The sequence below is a fragment of the Neolamprologus brichardi genome, chromosome 3 (genome assembly GCF_056152115.1).
Source record: "Neolamprologus brichardi isolate AB-2024 chromosome 3, ASM5615211v1, whole genome shotgun sequence".
In the NCBI taxonomy this organism is placed as follows: Eukaryota; Metazoa; Chordata; class Actinopteri; order Cichliformes; family Cichlidae; genus Neolamprologus; species Neolamprologus brichardi.
Window position 1 is genome coordinate 60,012,888 of NC_142106.1, and position 23,260 is coordinate 60,036,147.

Below are 23,260 nucleotides of genomic sequence, written 5' to 3' on the forward strand. Positions count from 1 at the left end.
AGCACGGACATTCACAGCAGCAAAGGGTTCTTGCTGATCTGAGCTGGCTTGGCCCTGGCTTATTGAAGATTAATGAAAGCGGAATCAGCTGTTCAAAACCCCACAAGGCGGCCCGCTGTGACTGAAACAATGGGACGGGTCGTGACTTCTCAAAATTGGCTCATTGAACGCAGCACGAATAAGATCTTGAAGAAGCTCATGGCGGTCGTGAGTTCTCAGACTTTGCTCTTTCAGCGCAAAACTGATCACCTCTCGGAGAAGCTCGTGGCTCTCCAACGGGAGATTGAGAGACGAGTGACGGACTGTTAGATCAGCTGTGAAATTGACATGCAGTTGTTCGCACCAAAGAAAACCACCATCACTTCATGCAGCTAACATACCTGCGCCAGCTGTGGTCTCAAAGATGGAGCTGAACATAACAAATCTCACCCTGATAACAGACGGTGTTTAGACTGTTCCTTCCCATCCTAAGCATTCTTATCCACTCCCAGTGCAGACGATGGGTCGAGGGGACCAACGCAAGTGCTGCAGGCCCGGATGCGCTGTCTACACCGGCTGTCTCTCACATTTTACCCATCCCTGTTGCTTGTCATGTGTTTCTATAGCGTATTAAGAGTTTCCATGTGCTCTGCGCTAAGGTAATTTTTTTTCTGTTCTCAAACTGATTTCCCTGTTGGAGCTCAGTTTGGGGGGAGTTCTTTTTTCTCCTCATCTTTCATGATGTTGTGCATTTTCCGCTGTTTGGTTCCGGGTCACTGCTCTAGCGGCTGACCGGCCAGCTACCTAGCCTGACCTGTCTCCCCAATGTGATGTTTGTGTATTGTATGTACGGTTGGCAAGGTCAGTATCCTAATTGCCCCTTGAAAATAAATACAGTGTTCTGAATCTGAATCTGAAAAGATTACAGAAGACGACTCTGTTCAGTAAATATTACGCTCATGCTGTCAAGACATACCAAAGGTAGGTTAAACTCTTGTGATTGCAGCCATCCAGTATGACATGCTTTGTACTGTTCTGCTGCAGTTTGTGACACCTGGTGGATGAGTTGTGAAGGATGATGAAACAAACACTTCACTCAATGTTTTTCTTCTACACTGGATGTAATTTTCGCAGCTGAGAGTTTTTCACAATCTATCCCAGCTGCATATAGGAACACAACAAATAACTAACTTTACCCACTTGGATCCTTGTCATTCAAGATTGTGAAAAGATTCTCTACTCAGAGAATACTGGTGATGTTAGATGAGAGAGATGATTTGGAAGATGATGAAGGGGAAGAGTTTTCAGAACTTGAGGCCTTTTTTCTTCACTGTATAGCTACAGCAGTCAGCAGTGTGTGAGCTAATTTGAAGACAATGATGACTATAAGTCAGGTAAAAAAAAATACTTATCATCAACCAACAAGGGGAAAACGGTGAGCTTGAATGACCAAGCTTTGACCAAGGGTGGCTCACTCCTCGGTCTTCTTGCCCAAAGAGTGAACCACCCTGCATGGCCCTCAGTGTGGTGCAATGAAGGCCATCATACAGTACAGGCCATCCAAGCTGATTTTTAACTTTTCGTCCCGGATACCACCTTAAAAATCATCTAGATTAGGATATGTTGGCTGTTCTAGATCCAATCACAACAAATAGAGAGCTGTTGTGTGTCTAAGGTGAACAGGAAGAATATATAAATGCATAAAGTCAATAAAGTCAGAAGGTTTGCTTTAGACTGTGCTGCAGTTCATCATCAAAGACTGACAAACAGGCACCATGCTGCCAATAAATTGCATCAAGTCTGACTTGAGGTTATTCTTTTTTTTTTTTTAATCAAGATTACATTTTATAGAAACCACAGCAGAGGTAACCAGGGAAGGTGTGCTTGAGGGGATATAGCTAAAACAGCTGGTTTCAGACTGAAGATGAACTGAGGTGCTGCACCCAAGTCTGCAGGTTCAGGGAGGGACAAACATCTGCTGCAGCCAGATTGGAGTGAAAGGAGAGAGCAGGCCAAGAACAACAAAGAAACAACAAAAACACTGTGGAAGACCGAAGCAGAGTTTAGTTTAAAGTGGAACTAAGGATGTTTCTTTGGCTGCCATGATTCACTGAGTAATTCAAATGCTTTCTTTAATGCAGGACCAACCATGCATGTAAAAGCAAGTGTTTTACCAATATTTGTGACTAAAAATAGACCTGCCTTAGAAATGTATCTAGGAGCATGCATGTGAATATAAAGTATCACAACATTAGGCACATGCAGCCTAAGTTTTTAAACAAAGACTGATAACATAACAGCAGCAGTGATGATCAGAGTTTATGGTGAATCCAGCGTCTCAGATGACACAGTTGGATGTTAAAAGTTAAGACATGAGTATTACTGTACTCACAGAGCTTTGTTGGAGGCTTTGACCACTGGCAGCAGCCTCAGAAGAGCATTCTCTGAAGCAGAGTATTTCTTCAGGTCAAACACATCCAGATCTTTTTCTGATGATAGTAAGATGAAGACCAGAGCTGACCACTGAGCAGGAGACAGTTTATCTGTGGAGAGACGTCCTGATCTCAGGGACTGTTGGATCTCCTCCACTAGAGAACGATCATTCAGTTCATTCAGGCAGTGGATCAGATTGATGCTTTTCTCTGCAGACAGATTCTTACTGAGCTTCTTCTTGATGTACTTGACTATTTCCTGATTGGTCTGTGAGCTACTTCCTGTCTGTGTCAGCAGACCTCGTAGGAGACTCTGATTGGTCTGCAGTGAAAGACCCAGGAGGAAGCGGAGGAACAAGTCCAGGTGTCCATTTGGACTGTCTAAGGCCTTGTTCACAGCACTGTGGTGGAGAGATTGAAGTTTTAGTTTGTTAAATAATTTAGATTTCTTGGAGGTTGTTTGTTGTTGTTCCATCAGATTGAGTCCAGAGTTGATGAAGGTCAGATGGACATGAAGAGCAGCCAGAAACTCCTGAACACTCAGATGGATGAAGCAGAACACCTTGTTCTGGTACAGTTGTCTCTCCTCTTTAAAGATCTGTGTGAACACTCCTGAGTACACTGAGGCTGCTCTGATATCGATGCCACACTCTGTAAGGTCTGATTCATAGAAGATCAGGTTTCCTTTCTGCAGCTGATCAAAAGCAAGTTTTCCCAGAGACTCAATCATCTTCCTGCTCTCTGGACTCCAGTGTGGATCTGTCTCAGCTCCTCCATCATACTTGACCTTCTTCACTTTGGCCTGAACCACCAGGAAGTGGATGTACATCTCAGTCAGGGTCTTGGGCAGCTGCCCTCCCTTTCTGGTTTCCAGCACATCCTCCAGAACTGTAGCAGTGATCCAGCAGAACACTGGGATGTGGCACATGATGTGGAGGCTTTGTGATGTCTTGATGTGGGAGATGATCCTGCTGGCCTGCTCCTCATCTCTGAATCTCTTCCTGAAGTACTCCTCCTTCTGTGAGTCAGTGAACCCTCTGACCTCTGTCACCATGCCAACACAGTCAGGAGGGATCTGATTGGCTGCTGCAGGTCGTGTGGTTATCCAGAGGCGAGCAGAGGGAAGCAGTTTTCCCCTGATGAGGTTTATCAGCAGCACATCCACTGAGGTGAACTTTCTAGTGTCAGTTAGGATTGTAGTCTTGTGGAAGTCCAGAGGAAGTCGACACTCATCCAGACCATCAAAGATGAACACAACCTGGAAGTCTTCAAAGCTGCAGATTCCTGCTTCTTTGGTTTCAGTAAAGAAGTGATGAACAAGTTCCACCAAGCTGAACTTTTCCTCTTTCAGCACATTCAGCTCTCTGAAAGTGAATGGAAATATGAACTGGATGTCCTGGTTGGCTTTGTCTTCAGCCCAGTCCAGGGTGTATTTCTGTGTTAAGACTGTTTTCCCAATGCCAGCCACTCCCTTTGTCAGCACTGTTCTGATTGGTTCAGCTCTTCCAGGTGAGGCTTTAAAGATGTCTTCTTGTCTGATTGTTGTTTCTGGTCTGTGTGGTTTCCTGGATGCTGTTTCAATCTGTCTGACCTCATGTTCATCATTGACCTCTGCAGTCCCTCCCTCTGTGATGTAGAGCTCTGTGTAGATCTGATTCAGAAGGGTTTGGTTTCCTGCTTTAGCGATGACCTCAAACACACACTGGAACTTCTTCTTCAGAGCAGATTTAAGGTTACGGTGACAAACTGGAGCTGGAAGTTCTGAATAATAATAATAAAAATACAACTTTAACAATCACATTTTACAAAATGCTGATCACAATTTCTGACCCACTGAGAAATGACCGAACACACTGCTGTCACAAGTCTCTCATTTATCCAGCAACTTAAATCTTTACAGAAATCCTCTTACGTCTCTGCAGACGGTCAGCCAGCTCCTCCTGCTTCATTCTCCTCAGGAAGTCCACTGTGATCTTCACAAATGCCTCTCTGCTGTTTCTCCTCTGCTCATCATCCTCCCTCTGAAACTCCAAGCACTGGGGCTTATTTGGATTCAGAGCCTTCTGGATCTTCTTCAGCTCGTTCTTCACAAAAGTGATGATGTTGTCCTCCAGCAGCTGGAACAGAATACTTTATGAATGACCCACCACTCTGAACTTCAGTCTCCATAACATCCACTTCCGAACGATATCATTCACGAACTCTTTACCAATTAAAGTTAAAAGCACCTCACCAAACTTGCGACATGGCGTAACTCGGCTCATAACCATGGCACGTAGGAGCAGTGTGCTCACCTGATAGAGCGGCTGTGTGTATTTGTAGCCTCGCTACCAAACCGGCATTTCATCTCTGAGGAAGTTATCCCAGAGAGAAGTAAAGCAAGTGTGTAAGTTCATCTCTGAATGTTTGTAAAGCATTCCCACCTTAAGCTTAACAACTGATATATGAAGTGACTGCCTCTCTCTCTCCCTCCTTCTCCTGCTGCTACTTCAATCATGAAACTGATCAATGATCAGCTGATCGGCTTTTCTGTCGCGACTCCGTCTCTCTTGTTTGTTTTTGGCCCACTTTGCACCAGAAAGAGGAAACCAGCGGCTGAACAACAGCAGCACGTTTAAGCTTGATAAGCTGTTGTTAGAATTTATTTAATATTACTTTCTACACCAGGATCCTTTTCTACGTAGCTGACGGCTGGTAACTGTGCAGGGGCGGTTCTAGCAAAGTTTAGCCAGGGGGGCCGATAGGGCATGGACAGGGAAAAGGGGGCACAAAGACATACTTTTCTTTCTTATTCTCATTTAAAATGTCTAGCTTTTAATAAAGAATTATCTGAATCTTACACCCAAAGTTTTAAAAATGTATAGAAGTCCATTACTGTATATAGTAACTGTTAAGTCTAATATACCCTAGTAAGCTATACTACTTTTTCTTTTGGGAAGGTACCATCTGTGCAGTCTGCAGTTCTGTTGAAGAAAGATGTTGAATCTATTTAATTATTCTTGAAAAATAATTTATTTCTGTGCATTTTTTTTCACACTGCATCAAATTACAGTTGATTACATTGATTAAGCATCATGAAGTGGAGGGTGAGGGGTGGTTCCCTTTTTTTTTTTTTGCTGGGAGTTTGCAACCCTATTAGTTAGGTTGCTTAATATTTCTGCTAAGTACTCTTTAAAATACCAGAATAGGAAGGATGAAGCAGGTTTAAGTTTATTAGATTGATCAGTGTTGCTGAACTATGAAATATTTTGGGTGCAGTGTATTTTTTACATACAGGTATAACAGAATAGCTTTAGTGTTGTTGTTTATTTAAACTTGAGTATGAACTTATACAAAATGCAGCAAAATATTAAAAAAACAGTTTTATTGATTAAAAAACACACTATATCAGATTCATATCGGTATCGGCAGATATCCAAATTTATGATATCGGTATCGGACATAAAAAAGTGGTATTGTGCCATCTCTACATAAAGGTACACTCTGTTTACACATACAGATCAGTATTTAAGGTTTGACTCTCATCATCCACTCCCACATAGCAAAATTGGTAAGGTCCGGATTTGGCCCACACAATGTGCTTACACGTGGCCCACATACTGCAAAGAATGACGGCCCTTTGTTGGCCCATATGTGGATTACCTCTGGCAAACCTGGTCTGGGCCACCAAAGGGCCGTCCTTCTTTGTGGTATGTGGGCCATGGGTAAGTTGTGTGCAGCCACGGGCCAGTTGCAGACACACTGCTGGTCCTGTGCTGGCCCAGAACAGTTTCAGCTCTGGCCCCAGATGTCAGCTTAATGTGTACCTTAATTAAGCCATGTAATAACAACATGTGCATAATAGTGCAAACGTAACATGACGAAACTCTGTTCGGACAGTGAATGAACTGATTCTTATATTACTCAAAGTGCTCTACACAACATGCCACATTAACCCAACCACACACTTACTCTTAACTTAACTGAGTGCTTCCTAACTACATTCATACACATTCACACTCACGACATGCAGACTGCAGGAGCCAGGGATCGAACCACTAACCTTCCAATCAATAGGAGACCTGCTCTACCGCCTGAGCTACAGCCACCTACTGGCAAAGATTAGTAAACCCTCACTAGGTTTTGGATAAAGTGTACACTCACAAACCTGTCAAACCTGCATTTGAAACATTAGCTACCATAGCAGTATAGTATTGCAACATGGCATTTGGTTCTTCCAACTAAAATAGGAAAATAGGAACATAAATAGTGCCATCATTGCCAGACCTGGCCCGCATCTGGTTGACATACACTCTGCCATGACACCAGTCAGTCAGAAGTGCCAGCTTGATGCCGGATCCCAGCCAGACCTGTTTTCTATGTGCCTGGGCCACATACACAAAACCACAATCGGGCCAGAAATGGCATGCTATCGCATAAACAGTGGCGTTATTGCCAGACCGGGGGCACATCTGGTTGACATACGTCTGATCATGCCAGAAGTCAGCCAGCAGTGCCGGCTTGATAGCAGATCTGGGCCAGACCTGCTTGCTATGTGGGCTGGAGCACAAACTGGGTGTCATCAGGACGCTACAACACAGAACAAACACCATCCCCACAGGCACAGCAGCCAGGGAAACAGAAGAACATCACATTAAGAAGGCCAGAGTAAATGTGAACGCTGGTTTGAGGGCAGAGTCAAGGAGGCCATTTATGTGAAAAGGGAAAGACCATCTCTGAATGGAGGAGGGGGCCTAAGGGTACAACTGTCACCATCTTACACTGCTGTGATTGCAGCCATTCCCCAACTCTCTGTGAACTGGACTCATGGGCATTGATCAGTGGTTGTTGATAAATGGTCCTGACAATATGGGTACCAATGATTAAGGAACTGACCTCCCAGCCCATTGTTCCTTCAGTAGGCTGGTTTCAGTCATTATACAAATGTCCTGTTTATAAGATTGGGGAAACCTGCAGTCAGCTGAGAGTGAAGAAGTCACCTGATGATGATAAAATGTTTCTCCCACTGAAAACATCCAGATGAACAGAATCAACTTTTTTGGGATTTACGTACCTGGATGATTGAGCATCAAGACACAACTCTGTGACTTTTCTCAGATGAATAAATCCTCTCCTCCAGCTTTGTTTACATCTACCAGCCCTGTGGCGCTGCCCAGGGACAATAATCTATGTGAGAGGTGGAAAGTCATACAGGTGTCTGCTCCTGCCTTCAGTTATTTTTATCTACTGTGTGTCAACTGGCTGAACCTACTGCAACTGTCTACTGTCTCCCTGAACTCAACAATGACTTAGTGATCTATCCATTCTCTGACCAAACAAATCCTGCTGCAGGATGTTAACATAGCAGCACACTGATGATCCCACTCACTGTGAACAACACATTTGGACCTGATTTGCTGCTCTGGTTTACAAACTGGACTTGTCCATAAAAATAATAAACTACATTATAAGGACAGCATTGCTTAATCAAGTCTAATTACTATTGCCATGTTATCTCTTCTAATTAAGGTACAGACACTCAAACTTGCTGCTTTCAGTGAGAAGTCAAATGTCTGAATATGAGCTGGAAGCTGCTGAGAGTCCTCCCTTCTTCCCGTGGGGATTACTTTCTCTACTACTTTCACTATAAACACGCCCCTTTCATGCACCTGCAGCGGGCCACCAGCAGATGGAGCTGTGTTAAACAAATCCACTTGGATAGTTAGCTGTAGATGATTTTCTCAGTATGATTGTAGGACTTTGAGTTATTCTTTAGATTTATTTAAACTCCTATATTGTGCACAAGCGTTGAGCAACCCATAATTTCTCTGTGCTTTTCATAAGAGAAGCCAGACTTTCAGCTAGTTTTTCTTTTTTAAGAGCTCAAAGTTATTGAAGAAACAGTTATTCAGCTTCATTCCCACTGATCTCAACTACAAACTGTTTCACTTTGGTTTTTGTTTAACGCCTCGATGTTTAAAACGTTTCCTTGTGATCACATTTGCACCGTCTGATTTCAAAGTTTGTTTTCTTTTGGTCATTTTGTCCACAGAGTCCTTGTTGTTCTGAAAGGGACCTATAAATAAATGTATTATTATTAATATTAATAATAAAGTAGTTGTTGTACATGTACAGACCATAAATATGGAGTCCAGCTGTGTTTGATGCTGCTGGGCAGACTGACCACTGGGAACCTCTGAGCTCTGCCGCTCCACTCTGTGGAGGAACCATGAACGATTAGATCAACACAGGATAAAGATCCAGGAGGTTCTGCTCAAATAACTTCATCTGAATCAAGTTTGTCAAGTTTTAGACTCTCAGACTCTGAAGATATATTTTCTGTTTTCTATGAACTTTGTTTCATCAGTGATGGAAGTGATGATGTTGCAGAAGCTCAGAGGAAACTTTGAGACTTCATCAAACTGATAAATTCACTCACTGGAAGGTAAAACTGTGATGAACCATCAACTAATGCTCTCAGGAGGCCAAACGTCCCTGAATGTAACTGTGCAGTAGATTCATCGAGTGTTTGAAACCTGACAACTTCCATATGTTTTCATTCTACACACAAGAAGTCCTTTTCTCATTGGTTTGATTTGAGTTTTCATTTGAGTTTTCTGAGTCTCGTATTTGGAGTCGAGTCTAATCAATGATCTGACAGAAGAATATTAAAAAGGATTTACCAGTGATGTCAAAATTAACATGTAGTGCAGAACGACTCAAAATCCCTGAAATGTTTCTATCAACGCACTTCGGGCAGTTTGTCCAAGTAGAGTTACCTTTGCACACGTGCAGATGTGCAGCACATCTGTTAGTGACGGGCAGCTGAACCAATCAGCTCAATATGGAAGATGATAAACACACACTGACCTCTCGATGGAAAGTTTGAGTATTAAAAAAATAACAAGGCGGACCAGCCGACCAACATGAAGGATTCTGCACATTGTGATAGAAGGAATTTTCTTTTCACCGAAGCACTTCCAGCTTAAAATATCACAATAATGCAAAGCACTGATGACACAACTGCCAAGTGGACAAACTGCAGACCTGTTAATATTGTTAATAACATAGTTTTGGTTCCTCGTGTCAAAGACTTGAAGAAGAGTGACAGAGTGTGTTAGACTGCTGCATGATCAGTGCCACCTCCACAGACTTGTGAAGAAAATGATTGTTTTACAGATGGGCTCAGATTCAGGATCAGCTGAGGAGTTTGTGGCTGACAGAATCCTGCACGTACGGAGCAGAGCCCATCATTAGCATGCAGGACTGTCCCTGGGGGGGTCGGCTCATTCAGGAGGTTAATCAATGTTTACAGAGTCATTCAATAAACATGTTAAATGTGTAAATTTGCCCTTTTCTCTCGAGTCTGTTTGCTCGTGAAATGAAATTTGATTAGTTTACATTAAAAATGATATTTAATCGTGATTAATCCAAATTAATCCTGTGATGAATCTGATTAAACATTTTCATTAAAAGCAGTAATATAGATTATAAATTATTATATATTATTATATATTAGTGCATACTTATCTTTTAGTATATATGTTTGTTACAAAGTTGTATTTACAGGAGAGAAGCTGAGTTAAAGACTGAAGAAAACTATTCAAAGTCTCTTTGAATTGAAGCGTTTAACATTCTTTGTGTTTATTCTGCATTTACTTCATTATATGGTGTAAATGTCTGTTACAAGCTTATATATAAAGTTGAAAAAATGTAATTGCAGCTATTGATCAAGTAATTGTGATTAATCATGACTAATGACAGAAATTTGGGTCATTAATTAGTCATTTTTTAATCTACTGACAGCACTAGTGTTTACTCTTGTGCCTCCAACTGTTTTACGCCCTTTCAACATCTTTGTGGTCAAACGTGTACACGCACAAAATCTACAATAAAATCCTCATGCAGCAATAGGACAGACACACAATCGATTTATCTCTTTGTCTCAAACACACACACGTGTATTCAAAGCCTCGATTGTATTCATATTTCATATTTGTTGTGTTTTTATCTTCAGCGTTTTCAATGTTGGTGCATTTTACACCAAACATGTTTCCATTGATGAATCAGATTGATTTGAATGTGTTTCACACACATCCATACAAATCCCTCCCTGGTGATCACATGACTCGATAACATAACAGGAGTCATGTGACAAGAGTTTCATGCTGCGGCCTAAAATGTCAAAATGGTTGAATGTGGTGGAGCAAAAATGTGAGATATCTACTTTTCTTCAATATGAAATGTTTGCAGGGCCTGACAGGAAGTGGACGGATGCTCTGATCACTTCCTGTTTGCTGAAGTGGGTTTTCAGTTGTTTAAAAACCAAAGGCTTGTTTTAAAAGACAGTTTAAATGGGACTGAGGGAATAACGTGTTTGTACTGCAGTTTATATCCAACAACATCAAGCAGTTTAATCAAAGAGTTCATGTTACTAACAGCTCACCTCTCTGCAGCAGACACAGGCTGGACTTTAAAATTAATGGAACGATCTTCAGACCAGTCTCTCTGTAAGGACACAGAGCTGGGTGGAGGTCCAGGCTGGTTCCTGTGAAAAACCATCATGGTGTTGTTAACAATTCCTGCAGCATCACGTGGCACAAACACTTTGTGTTCCTGTCATCTGCAAGCAACAAGAAGTTAATTAATAAAAGCGGGGTGGAGACGTGACTGTGATGGTCCAAATGTGTCTTAAACCAGATGAAATGACAGTTACAGCTGAGCCTGTGTGTCCTTTGAGACACTGCTCTCTACAGAGATGCATTTTAGAAACCAGGAAACATCAAATCATTTAAATCAGAGAGTTCTTGTTACTAACAGCTCACCTCTCTGCAGCAGACACAGGCTGGACTTTAAAATTAATGAGGCGACCAGCAGACCGGTCACTCTGTAAGGACACAGAGCTGGGTCGAGGTCCAGGTTTGAGTCTCTGATGGATCCTGAAAAAGTTATAAATCTTCAGTAAAATTCTCATCACATATCAGCTGATATTATTGGTGTTAGCTTACCTTTTCTCAGCTGACTGTCTTTGCTCAAATCTCTTAATGACATCTTTGACTGAGTTACTTTCAGAGGACACAGAGCTGGGTGGAGGTCCAGGTGGGTTCCTGTGAATAATGATGGAGCAGTGATGTGAGTGCTGAGCTGTGACACGGAGAAGAGTCATGGACAGTTAGAGATGGTCATCTCACCTCTGAGCTTTGGTCTGGCTCTCATGTTCCCCACACAGAGTGCTTTTAGAGGGAGGGACTCCCTCCTCTCTGTCCTCACACTGATCCATGCTGCTCAATTCACATCAGCTCACACACACTTTCTACCTTCACCTGCAGAGGAAACACAAATCATTCATGTGCACATCAACTGAAATCCTCCTTTCCATCATGTGTGCTGTCCAAATATCAGCTGCTTCTTTCCTGCTTCATCTCAGTGTCAGCTGAATGCAGTCAGACAGCAGTGTGAGGCAGAGGAAGCTGCCATCAGCTGCTCTACTATCAGTCCACTAGATGGAGCCGTGAAGCACACACGATGCATTCACTGACACACACTGATTCACTGTGACTGGAAGCTTCAGTCAGTTCAACACGTGTGAACAACATTTTAAACATTTCAGCTGATCCATGATTCAAAGAGGATCAACAGAGTCAAAGCTTCACACTAATTATTCCTGCTGAGTTTGCAGAGAACTGCACACACACTGACTTACTGTTTGGGAAACTAGAAAAATGTTAGTCTTGAACTGGCTGCGTAATGCAGACAGGGTAGGACCCGAAGATAACGGCGAAACATCTTCAAGCAACTTACAGAAGTCCAGACGCATTTCTTTCCAAGCTCCTTAAACTACGATGACCTGGATGACTGAGAACCTTCACAGGAAAAATGAAACACACTGAACAAAGAGTGCAAGACTTTCACAATAAAACAGCAAACAAAGCAACGCAACACTGACACGTGAGCTTGACAGAGGAGTGGAGGAAAGGCAGACGAGAGTGAGCGAGGGAACGAGGAGACAAGAGAGACATGACAGGCTGAGGAAATATAGAATGGAGCACCAGGCCTCACACAAACACACACAAACAAAGAGACACACAGAGACACACATAGAGACACACAGACACACAGAGGGAATCTAATGATCAAGGAACTAAACAGGAAGTATAAGAAACTCAAAGCAGCATAAATAAGACTGTAAATGAACCAGAACATAAACCATAATACAAAACATCACAAAAACACAAGAAACGCAAAGTGTTGGGTCAAAGGGACCCAGAACCATCACAGTACTTTTCTTTGCTCTTCACTGTTTGAGTCCAAAAAGACTCCACGTTAAACTATGACAGCACCGTCCCTGCTGCTGCTGTCAGGCCTATTATTCACTCACTGCTCGCCAGTGTTTCTAATGAGTTTTACTCATCCATGAGAGTTTAAAGCTCTAATGTTTCATGTGTCTGAGCAAACACACAAACTCCCTGAGCGATCCACTGTGAGCGACATTAGACGTGTGCACTGTGGTCACGCCAGCGTCGAATCATCCAAGTTATATGTTTATTAAAATAATCAATTTACAGCATTTATGTTAGACTACTTTTAATTAACTGCTTTATCCCACTTACAATGAAAATTTAAAAAAAAATCTTGCTCATGACCTGTGTAGCATGTTAACACTATTGGAAGTAAAAACTAACTTGAACTCCAATTTTGAAAACACAACTTTCTATTTTTATAAAGCTCTGACTTGTATTATGAGTCTGTGGTCTGGGAGAGAGTCTGTAACTCTGTCTGCAAATACAGTAAATAATGACCAATGTTGGGCAGTTAATGATATAGTTACTTCTTCAAAAAAGTAACTGAGTTATGAAAACAAAGTTTTTTGCAGCTGTTTACCTAAAAATGCAGCCAAGGCAGTTTATTAAATCAACCTTTCAAACGATTTCCTACGGTGGCTGGAAAGTGCAAAGCGCAACAAATTAAAAAAAACGCAACAAATTAAAAAATGGCAACAAATTAAAAAAACTTAACAAATTAAAAATCCACAACAAATTAAAAATCCACAACAAATTAAAAAAACGCAACAAATTAAAAATCCACAACAAATTAAAAATCCACAACAAATTAAAAATCCTTGACGGAAAGGGATTGTCTGAAATACCGGAAGTGACACAACGATTAGCCTAATAGGCCTTTTGGAGAGTGATGTCACGAGAAGGGGCGTGGCCAGGATTTTTGGTTGAGGCGCCATGTTTCTGGGCCGAACAAAGCGCTAGTGAAAGAGGAGCGAAAGTACACGGATAACACCAGCTATGGTTCGTACTTGCTGTGCGGTCGGTTGTAAAGTTAGATTGCACGACCGGCAAAGGAATAAGGTTGAAAATGGTTTATCTTTTCATTCTTTCCCCACCTGGAAGCAACATGAGGCAGCTCATGTATCGGATGTTACCAACAGAACGTGTCTAGTCTGGATAGCAGCTGCGAGACGAGCTGATATCTCTTCTCTTCCATCTCCAAATATCTGTTGGTGTGCTCCAGACATTTTCATTCCGGTAAGTTATAGATATGTTCATATCACTCTTTATCCGGTCTTTTAAGTCTGACATCACTAGCCGTGTCTTGGCTCAAACTCAGCTGCAGGTCCATAAATCACACGATCACTGTGGCATCACTGAGTGTTGAAAAACTATCTAAAGTCTTTCATCTGTAATAAAATGATCAGCGTTCGGCTCTACCATGTGTAACAATTGAGTTTATCATCCAGGCATCCATGAAAACAAAATTAGCAGGAAGTTAGCTCGCTAGATTCCATCTAAATACAATATAGCATGTCCTAACTGAGGGGTTTTGGAAACAAATTCAAACGTACAGCTCTGCTATCAATTCCAACATAAATGAAGACGGAAAACTAAACAGCAGTGACGTTTGTAGGGTACTGTGAGTAAAATGCGTTTGATTTTCCCCCGAACATTCAAATTAGTGCAATCATAAATTCATTCATGAGGGACAAATTACAGTGAGAGCATGTGGAGGCTCTGGCTACGTTCACACTGCACGCGAAAGCGCATCAAATCGGACTTTTTTGACCATATGCGACCCATATCCAATCATGGTATGACAGTGTAAAAACAGCACAAATCCGATATTTTCAAATCCGATCTGGGTCACTTTCGTATGTGGTACTGAATCCGATACATATCTGATGTTAGGGTTGGAATTGTGACACAAAAAACAATAATTGCTAAAATAAATTTAATTTGTAGTTCTAAATAAATTCAAACTGCATTTAGGACGTTTTTTTCTCACTTTATGTCTCTTCCACGATCTTATTTCTCTCTCCAACAGCGTAGGTTACAATTACATTAGAATGACCAATTATGCAAATTAGGCGATGACGTCATTTGGCGATTTCTAGCGACTTTTAGGACAGCCAATAGCGATTTTCCTTACTGAGGAGTTGGCAACACTGGTTGTTTTTGCTCACAGGCTTTTGAGCGTTTTCCTTATAAAACGCCGTTTTCACCATTTCTTCCTGCAGTAAATATAAACAACGACAGTATTCAGGAAGAAAACCAAACATTGCAGATATTTTATCATAACTCTGGTTTTACGTGGCCGATCAACACAATTTAAAAACTGGTATAAAGTCCACACTTTTCCCGTCAATTGTTCCGTCTTTCCTGCTCACATCTCCAATGGTTATACATGTTGTCATTAACGTGGCTTCACTCCACATCAGCTGCTTTGCTAAAACACCGGCACATATTTACTTTAATTTCAATTCAGGTTAGAATTTTTTTTGTGTGCGCAACACAGATTTTCTCTGCGCAGAGACCGTGCCAACAGTGCGCAATTGTGCACGTGCTCAGCTTAGAGGGAACATTGCTGGTGACTACCAATAAAAATGAGTGTGCTTCACTGTCAGAGCTACGGTGATTCAACCAGTAGGTTGAATGACTTGATAATAAAAATATTTGTTTGATGCTTTGCATTGAGGCGCATTGTTGAATTTGCAGGGACACAATAACCACAGATCAATTGTTCAAACCACTACAGTAGGGAGCCATGTTATGAATAATAAACAAATAATAATACTAATACTACTAATAATAATAATGTTAATTTAAGTAATTATTTTTGACTGAACATCACATATAATGTAACAAGCAGTAAATTCAGGTTAAGTGCATTATCAGCATTTGGAGGAGCTCCTTATCCTTCTCTTTACTGCTCACCTCTTACAAAGTGTTCACACAGTTTGCTAGCCTCTTTCAGCCTGCTAGCTATGCTAACAAGTCTACTGCACACACTTGACTCGGTCACATGACAGACAGCAGAGGTAGCTGCTCTGCTAGCTAAGCTAACTCATGTTAAAGGTCAAAGAAATGAGGCGATGCTGCTGGGAGTTATGTCACAGACTAGCAGAATTTAGTTATTCAGCATAATATTTAATCCTTATTATCTGCTCCTCTCACCTCTGTTTACATCTGAAAACAAGAAAATTTAGCCAACAGTTTATTAGCTTTGGTGAAATTATGAAGAAGTATCAGCGTGGTCACCTATACTGTCCTTTAATGCTAGAGCAGCAGGAACACCAGTTAATCTAAAATCTCCTTTTCTCTCTAAAAAAGTGACAGCAGACTGAGTCAAAGACAGAAACCTTATATACCCTCATATAAACACCAAATATTCACTTCCTGATCCAGGATTCAAAGAGGATGTTGAACTTACTCAGCTTCTTCTTCCAATGAACGTCTTCACTCTGCAGCTCTCTGGTGTCTGGACCAGGTCTGTGTAGAAAAAGAGAAAATCCTCTGCTTCTTCTCCGTCAGCAGTCGTCTGTGTCTGCAGACTGCAGGCTGCGTCAGATTAAACACTTCACACCAGCAAAGAGTCTGAAGCTCACAGGTCAAAGGTCAGCTGCTGCACCTTTTGTGATATTAATTTGATCAATAGTTAACCTGCAGCAGGTTTCTGCTCCAACTCCAACACACAGAAAACAACCCTGAGAACAAATCAGATGATGTGTGGGTGTGTCTGCAGGCTTCAATAGATGAGCATTAAACACTCAGCAAAGAGGCTGAAGCTCACAGGTCAAAGGTCAGCTTCCACACTGTATATAACAATTCACTTTTGAACAGTAGATAGCCTGTAGGCGTCTCTGCAGTGATAAACAGTTTACACATTAAACACTGAACCATAAAAGAAGCTTAAGCTGCAGCTCACAGGTCAAAGCTCAGCTGCTGCACCCAGTTATGAGTTTAAATAAATCATTAATCATTATCTTTTCCCTCTCAGCACTTTCTCTTGGCATTGGGGTGTTTTGACTGAGCTACACTGTATGTTTCAAATGTTGTAAATAAATTGGGAGTTAGGGCTGGGCGATATGGCATAAAATCCATATCGCGGTATAATTTGAAGCACGTGCGGTAACGATATATATCGCAATATATTCTTTTCTTCTGTATAACGTATTTTCCACACTATAAGGCTTAAAATCCTTTAATTTTCTCAAATATCGAGAGTGTGCCTTATGTATGAATTCTGGTTGTGCTTACTGACCTCGAACCGATTTTGGCTGCAGAAATCTGTTAAAAAATGTTTTAGTACAACTTTGGTAAGCAGCACTGCTTGATGGATTGTTAGAGCATTACGGCTGCCGTAGTGAGGAGCTTCACGGAGGAATCTGGGTCCAAAACTCCGTCCGCTTCAGGTCCCAAAGTCAAACGAACACAAAGAGTTAAAAACGGTCTAAATTCTTTCATCTTTAATAAAATCATCAGCGTTGCTGCTTTGCCAGGCGCAACAATTAAGTTTAACATCCAGGCATCCATGAAAACAGAATTTATTAAATTTAACGGAGTTAGAAGTTAGCAGGAAGTTAGCTCGCTAGTTTCCACCTAAACATGACACACCATGTTCTGACTGAGAGATTTCTGAAACTAATTCAAATGTACAGTTCTGCTATCACTTCCAACATAAATGAAGACAGAAAACTAAACGACAGTGGCGTTTGCAGAGTTACTGAAGTTGGACTACCTGGTATATAATGTTGTGCTACGTGATTGCTAGCGACACAGCTATGTTAGCATAACATTAGCACAGTGAAGCTGGAGGATGAACGCCAACTTTTTTCCACTCGATAAAAGTTAACGTGAGTGATTCAGGTGGTTAGGGACAAATGCAATCGCATAGCAGGATGCTGTACACGGGCCAAACTTCTGTCAGGAGAACAACTGAGATTATTCATCCACAATACGAGGTTAGTTATTAATATACTGCAACAACATGGGAACAGAGCAGCTGCGAGAGAATTCAACATTAATGAATCAATGTTACGGAAGTGGAGGAAGCGCAGTTTTTGGCTTTCCCCATATTTCAAGAGTGCTTCATCTCTTTGCTATGACTGTCGCCCGCCATAATTGCAGATGATAATTGTTGTAGCCGCTGCGATGCTTTCGACTAAAAAAAAGGCGCAGCTTGATGACATCATCAACATGTGCTAACGCGATAGAGCGATATAGTCAGAGGCCCTTTCTCAATTCTAAGTACGCAAGTAGGTACTCGCTTTCTCGGTGAGACCGGACTTGCCGAGACCGCACGGGACTACGGACTTGCCGAGAATGTGAGCACGGACTCGCGATTTGTACAATTGGAACGCCAGCCTACTTGATGATTTCACAGGTCCGGAGTTTTTACTGCCGTCCCCTCTTAATTTAACTGTGAGTAATATGTTATGAAGCTTAACTTTAATCACAGCCAAACCGGTTTACTCAGGAATAAATAAAACACTGAAATAAGCCAAACATTAACATTTAGAAGTGATCTAAGTGACTTATATATCATGTTTAACCTGAGTAGTGAAATCTCTATTAATACAAATAGTGTACATGTAGATACGTGTACATACCTTAATAAAAACATCATTAACCTGCAGCAGGTTGTGGCCTGATGTGTTTGTAAGAGTTTCACTTTCAGGAGGAGAAGATTTAAACGAGTCACACAAATGTGAACTACAAAGTCTGTGACACACAATTTAGTGCAAACTGCATGAAATCTGACCTGAAGAAATCCAGTCTTCTGCCTGTTGTGGTCGTGACAGCTGCTAGTAGGAGAGTTTGTTTGTAGGAGGTGGAGATGTTCTCAGATCAAGTGCGTAATCGTCTCTTTGTGTAGACGCTAAAGGCTGTGAGCCAAAACTCTCTGCTCTGAAACTCTTCACTCAGTCCTCACGCTGAGAGTTTAGAGGCTGAACTTCTTGTTCCCCCATAACACTGTTTTCATGAAACAGCAGAAATGAGCTTCTGTTTCTCAGCAGTGCGCACACAGAGAGCCACTCCTCTCTGCTCAGTCTGAACAAATCAAAGTGAAACGTCTGTGAAAACACAGCTGCTGATGAAACTGTGTCAGATTAATGTCTCAATGTTTCACTGTGAGGTTAAAAAATACATAAAAATGATTTAAAGAAGTAGGAGGCAGATTTTCCCAATAAGAGCACTTTGTTTTTAATTCAGTTAATGTCAAACTGTCATCAACACCTCTGTGTTGTGACCGTCTCCTAGCAGATTCAGGCATTACTCAAATAATAAAGGCTTTTTATCACTATTATACTTTTCATTAGTGTCCAGGTTGATGATTATAAACAGAATTATTAAAGTTTTTATCATTTCAGGCTGAAAATCAACATGAATTTGGTTTTAATCAAAGAAGCTCCTTTAATGTGTGTCATTAAAATCCTCACACAGACTTAAAAAGGCGACATTAACATTAAAATAAATGAAAGAAGCTTCATCTGAGAGCTTCATGCAGTCATCATAAACAGCTCATAGCAGTCACAGCTCTTTATTACGCAGCTTTGCAGGAATTAAAGTGGCTGAAGTGTCAGAGTTTGTGTGAGAAGCTGCTTTATGGACAGCTGTAGACACTTCTTTATTATTTCTTCATAAATCAAACACACAGGTTTGTCTGTAGATGATTTAAAGTGTGTCGTTGTGCAGTTAAAGCTGTTTGTGTGATGCCCTGACCTCATGTGAATGAAACAGCCAATCAGATCCATCAGAGAGAGAGCAGGAAGTGTTGTGTGTTTGTGACAGAACAAGGAAACAGTGATGATGATGAACATAAAGATCCTATGATGACGTGTTTGTGTTTCCTGTTACAGTAACGCTTGTTCATCTGTTGCTCTCCTACACTTTCATATAAATAAAGGAGAAAAAGTCCATTTAGTTTCATTTCCTAAATCTCAGAGTTACACTTCACATTCCTGCAGTCACATCAAAAAGCTTCACTTTGGTCCAACATCTACATGTTAACATGAAACACAGAGAGACTCAGAACATCTGGAACATCTGCACTTTGACCCAAACTGTTATAGCCAGAATATTTTCTACATATTTCTTATGTTGGACCTGTTTGAACTGTAAACGACCTGTAATCATCTGTAAATGGTGTGAGGCACACTGAGGCCACCTACAGGGCAGCTGGGGAACAGCAGGGATCTGAAATCATATGAGATGTTAGTGAGTGAGAAGAACAAACGGACTTAAGATGGCTCGAAGTGATCAAAGTTGATCTAAAACAGAAGATAAATCCACTGATTCTTTGTAAAGTTCATCTGCTGCTCACATGAATCCTGTGATGAAAGATTTATATCACTGAATGTTTGTTCAAAGCTCATTTCAACCTGTTGAAGTCATGAATGAAAGTGCAGACTGAGAGTGGATCACATGATGTTTAAGGTGTGTCATGTGACATGCTCAGTATTGTCACACATGTCTAGATTGTCCCTGATATCATAGCTGCTCAAAACCGATGATTATATTTGAAGAATTATTACTGATGGCAGCAAAGTTTGAATGGAGCTCTCTGTCTGTGCTGATTTGTCGCCCTCTGGAGGTCAAAGCACAAACTGCATGATGTCACTGTAACCACCACAGTGACAGGAAGTGTTTTTAAATGATGAAATATGTCAGTGATGCTGATAGTGTGTTCATCACAGACGTTCAGGCTTCATGTTGACATGATTCAAAGTGAAAGCAGAGAAACTGGAATGAATCAGGTGTTTTTACCTGGTGTAAATGGCAACACATTAAAGGTGTATAGACAGTAGAGATGTTTTAAAAATCTTTAAGAACAGTTCAGTAGCAGCGCCTCGCTCGTCACTTCTCACAGTAGATGACTTTAAACTATGGCCCGATGTTAGCTACATCCACATTATTATTGACTTGTACTTTCCGAAGGCCTTGTTGGCGAGGAATTGTGTAATTATAAGAGCACCGAGGCGTATAATTACCTGCACAGCAACAACATTGATAAAGTACTGCTCAACAAACAAGACGACTTTATTTTTCTTAAATCAGCTGTAGAGCCGAGCCAGAGCGCTAATCAAGCTAAACACTTAGCATGGCTAATGCTAAGAGAAAGTGGAGTAGTGGAGACAGTCGGCTGTTCCTGTATTGCCGGATTAGGGAAATCATGTAGTCATGCTGCTGTTCTGTGGAGGGTATTTCACTTATCTGGATATCACAATGTTTAAATGACTGAAACAGAAACACTGGACTGGTCAAAGGCTGACTGGGGAGTCACGCTACTGCCATCTAGCCAAGTATCACATGGAGCACTGTTTACTGTTTACATGTCAAAGCCACTCGTTAACTTTGTGTGGGCTGTATGCTGCACAATCACAGGTTAAATACACCACTTTATTTGAAGACATCTGTAGCACTGCCTCAGTTCTGGATGTTTCCACAGACTCCTCTGTGTACCTAAAGAAAAGGTCAAAGGTCAGCAGCACATGTAGTTGGGACAATTCTTCATTTACAAACAACAGTCGCACAAACTAGACAATTATTTTCCTCCAATGACGACTTTTCACTTGCAGAAATGGTCCTGTGTGATTTCTAGGCTGTGATATAAAAACTAGTTCCTAATGGCAGCGATTCACTCAGTAAACATGTGTTTCCTTCACCAACCTCACACACAGATCCAATAAGATCAGGAAGTGGGCAGTATAGTACAATATGTGTTATTTTGTACTGTACTGCCCAAACTAAAGATCTGCTGAAGTGTTGGAAATGATTCAGATGTTTATTTTGGACGATACAGCAGAAGATCAGACATGAAAGTGGAGATAACACAGAAGACCTGCAGCAAAGGGTCAGAGGTCAGACTGGGCCACTGGATTCAACAATGAGCCAATGATCATCAAGTAGTGACTAAAGCAGAGCCCTGACGTTCTGACATTTATCACACAGTTAGAACAAATGTCTGCTGATGACTTCATCTCATGAAACGACTGATAGATGTCAATTCATTGATCAGCTGAGCTGCTGCTGATCTTCTTCATCGTGCACAGAAACATTCAGCTTGTTTCAATCAGTAAATAACTCCCACTACTCTCAGTTTGAACTGTTCCCACTCAAAATGCTGTGAGAACAATGATCATTGTAGAACTTCACAAACATCACGTGTTGTTTTCCACATGTAAGATCAGCAAACATACAGAAACTTCCTGTTGCCACACACGGCCTCTAAAATCTCTTCCACGCTTTCTGTCTGAAGTCCACTCTCTGTGTCGGATCCACAGGAAACAACAAGATCTTATTAACATGGTTTTTAATGTGTCTCCTTACAAAAAGTCCAACCAATGAACAAATATGTATATTTGTGGAGGCCGAACAAAAGCATGACACATTTCTCTGCTTCTATAAACTGGTGTCAAACACAAATATGAAGAGTTTCATTAACAGACTCCAAAATGCCCCCACAGTGAATCAAAGGGAAATCCTACAGTGTGGCCAGAGAATCTTAATGGCTCCAACATCAGTAGCCTATTGTTAGCTGAGGTCCACACACAGTGTTTGACAGTGTAAACTGTGTGAAAGGGCTGCTGGTGGAGCTCACTAGGATGAGCAGGTGACCATGTGCCACGAGGTGGAGAGCAGCTGGCCTGGGTTTGATTCTGACCATGTCCCCTTTCTCTCTCCCTCTGCTTTGCTGTCACTTATCTTCACTGCTCTGTCCAATAAAGCTGAAAAAGGCCCCAAATCAAAGAAATCTGCCTGCAGCCTCTGAAATGTCTTATGTCTCCTTCCAGAGGCCTTTTTCACCGTCAGCCCATCAGACAGTCCAGCAGCATTTATGATGATGTCATGGTGTTGAAGAGACTGCTATGGTGGCCTCCCATGACCCCCAGCCTCATCTACACTGAGATGCAGACATTTAAAAACATTCAGCAGACAACTGAATAATAGTCCAACACAACAGTCTGTGTACAGACACACACTGACCTTTCATAGAGTCAAAGGAGTCAATCAAACACAGCTAGTTGAGTCATTTCTTGTGTGAGTCTAAAGTGAATCTAGTATTTGAAAGTCCACTTCCTGTATTTGTTGTTGGAGACTTCTTCAGCTTCTTCTCAAGGACATCAGCTGCTTGTTTGGCAGCAGAGGCAGTTAAGAAGCTTCCTGAAAAACACTGAACAGTGAGTTCACTGTGGCATATGACAAATTCAGCTTTCTATGTGCAAATGTGTCTGTGTCAACCTTTCAAATGCTGTTGAATCCAAAACATCAGCGGCTCCTTGGCTGCTCACTTCATGCACTTCTGTCTTTGTGACAGTCCAATGACATCACAGCTGTTTCCACCCCCAGTGTCTCAGGACTGGACACCTTTAAACATGTCGAGGATCAAACAGCCGTCCAGCTAAACACACATGAAACTATCAAAGCTGACAATCATTCCAATAACATCTAATGGTTCATATATATAGACACAGCACTACAAGGAAATGGCTCTCAGCATCTGGCTGTGGTAACAAATGAGTCCCTGTTTGTGTTCAGATTGTGTGCATGTTTTAGACGTGTGTCACATGTAGAAACACAACA

The 23,260-nt window shown here is 41.4% G+C and overlaps 1 protein-coding gene across 16 annotated transcripts in view; it reads right to left on the reverse strand.

Moving 5' to 3' along the window:
* LOC118453432 (protein NLRC3-like) overlaps nucleotides 1–23,260 on the reverse strand; it is an 815,502-nt gene that overhangs the window by 521,155 nt on the left and 271,087 nt on the right. For 3 of the 16 annotated variants that reach the window (XM_087837974.1, XM_087837962.1, XM_087837964.1), the window contains exons 1-2: nucleotides 11,582–11,712; nucleotides 10,837–10,938 (exon numbers count right to left, since the gene is read on the reverse strand). The exons of 5 other annotated variants lie outside the window; for them this stretch is intronic. In XM_087837974.1, coding sequence (XP_087694100.1) covers nucleotides 10,837–10,938; nucleotides 11,582–11,670 — 191 coding nt within the window. In that variant the 5' untranslated portion in view covers nucleotides 11,671–11,712. Of the gene's footprint in view, nucleotides 1–2,371; nucleotides 4,173–4,323; nucleotides 4,529–8,527; nucleotides 8,607–10,836; nucleotides 10,946–11,215; nucleotides 11,330–11,398; nucleotides 11,498–11,581; nucleotides 11,713–23,260 lie in introns of those variants that run through there. 8 more of the 16 variants (XM_087837959.1, XM_087837951.1, XM_087837970.1 and 5 more) reach the window with 7 other exon arrangements.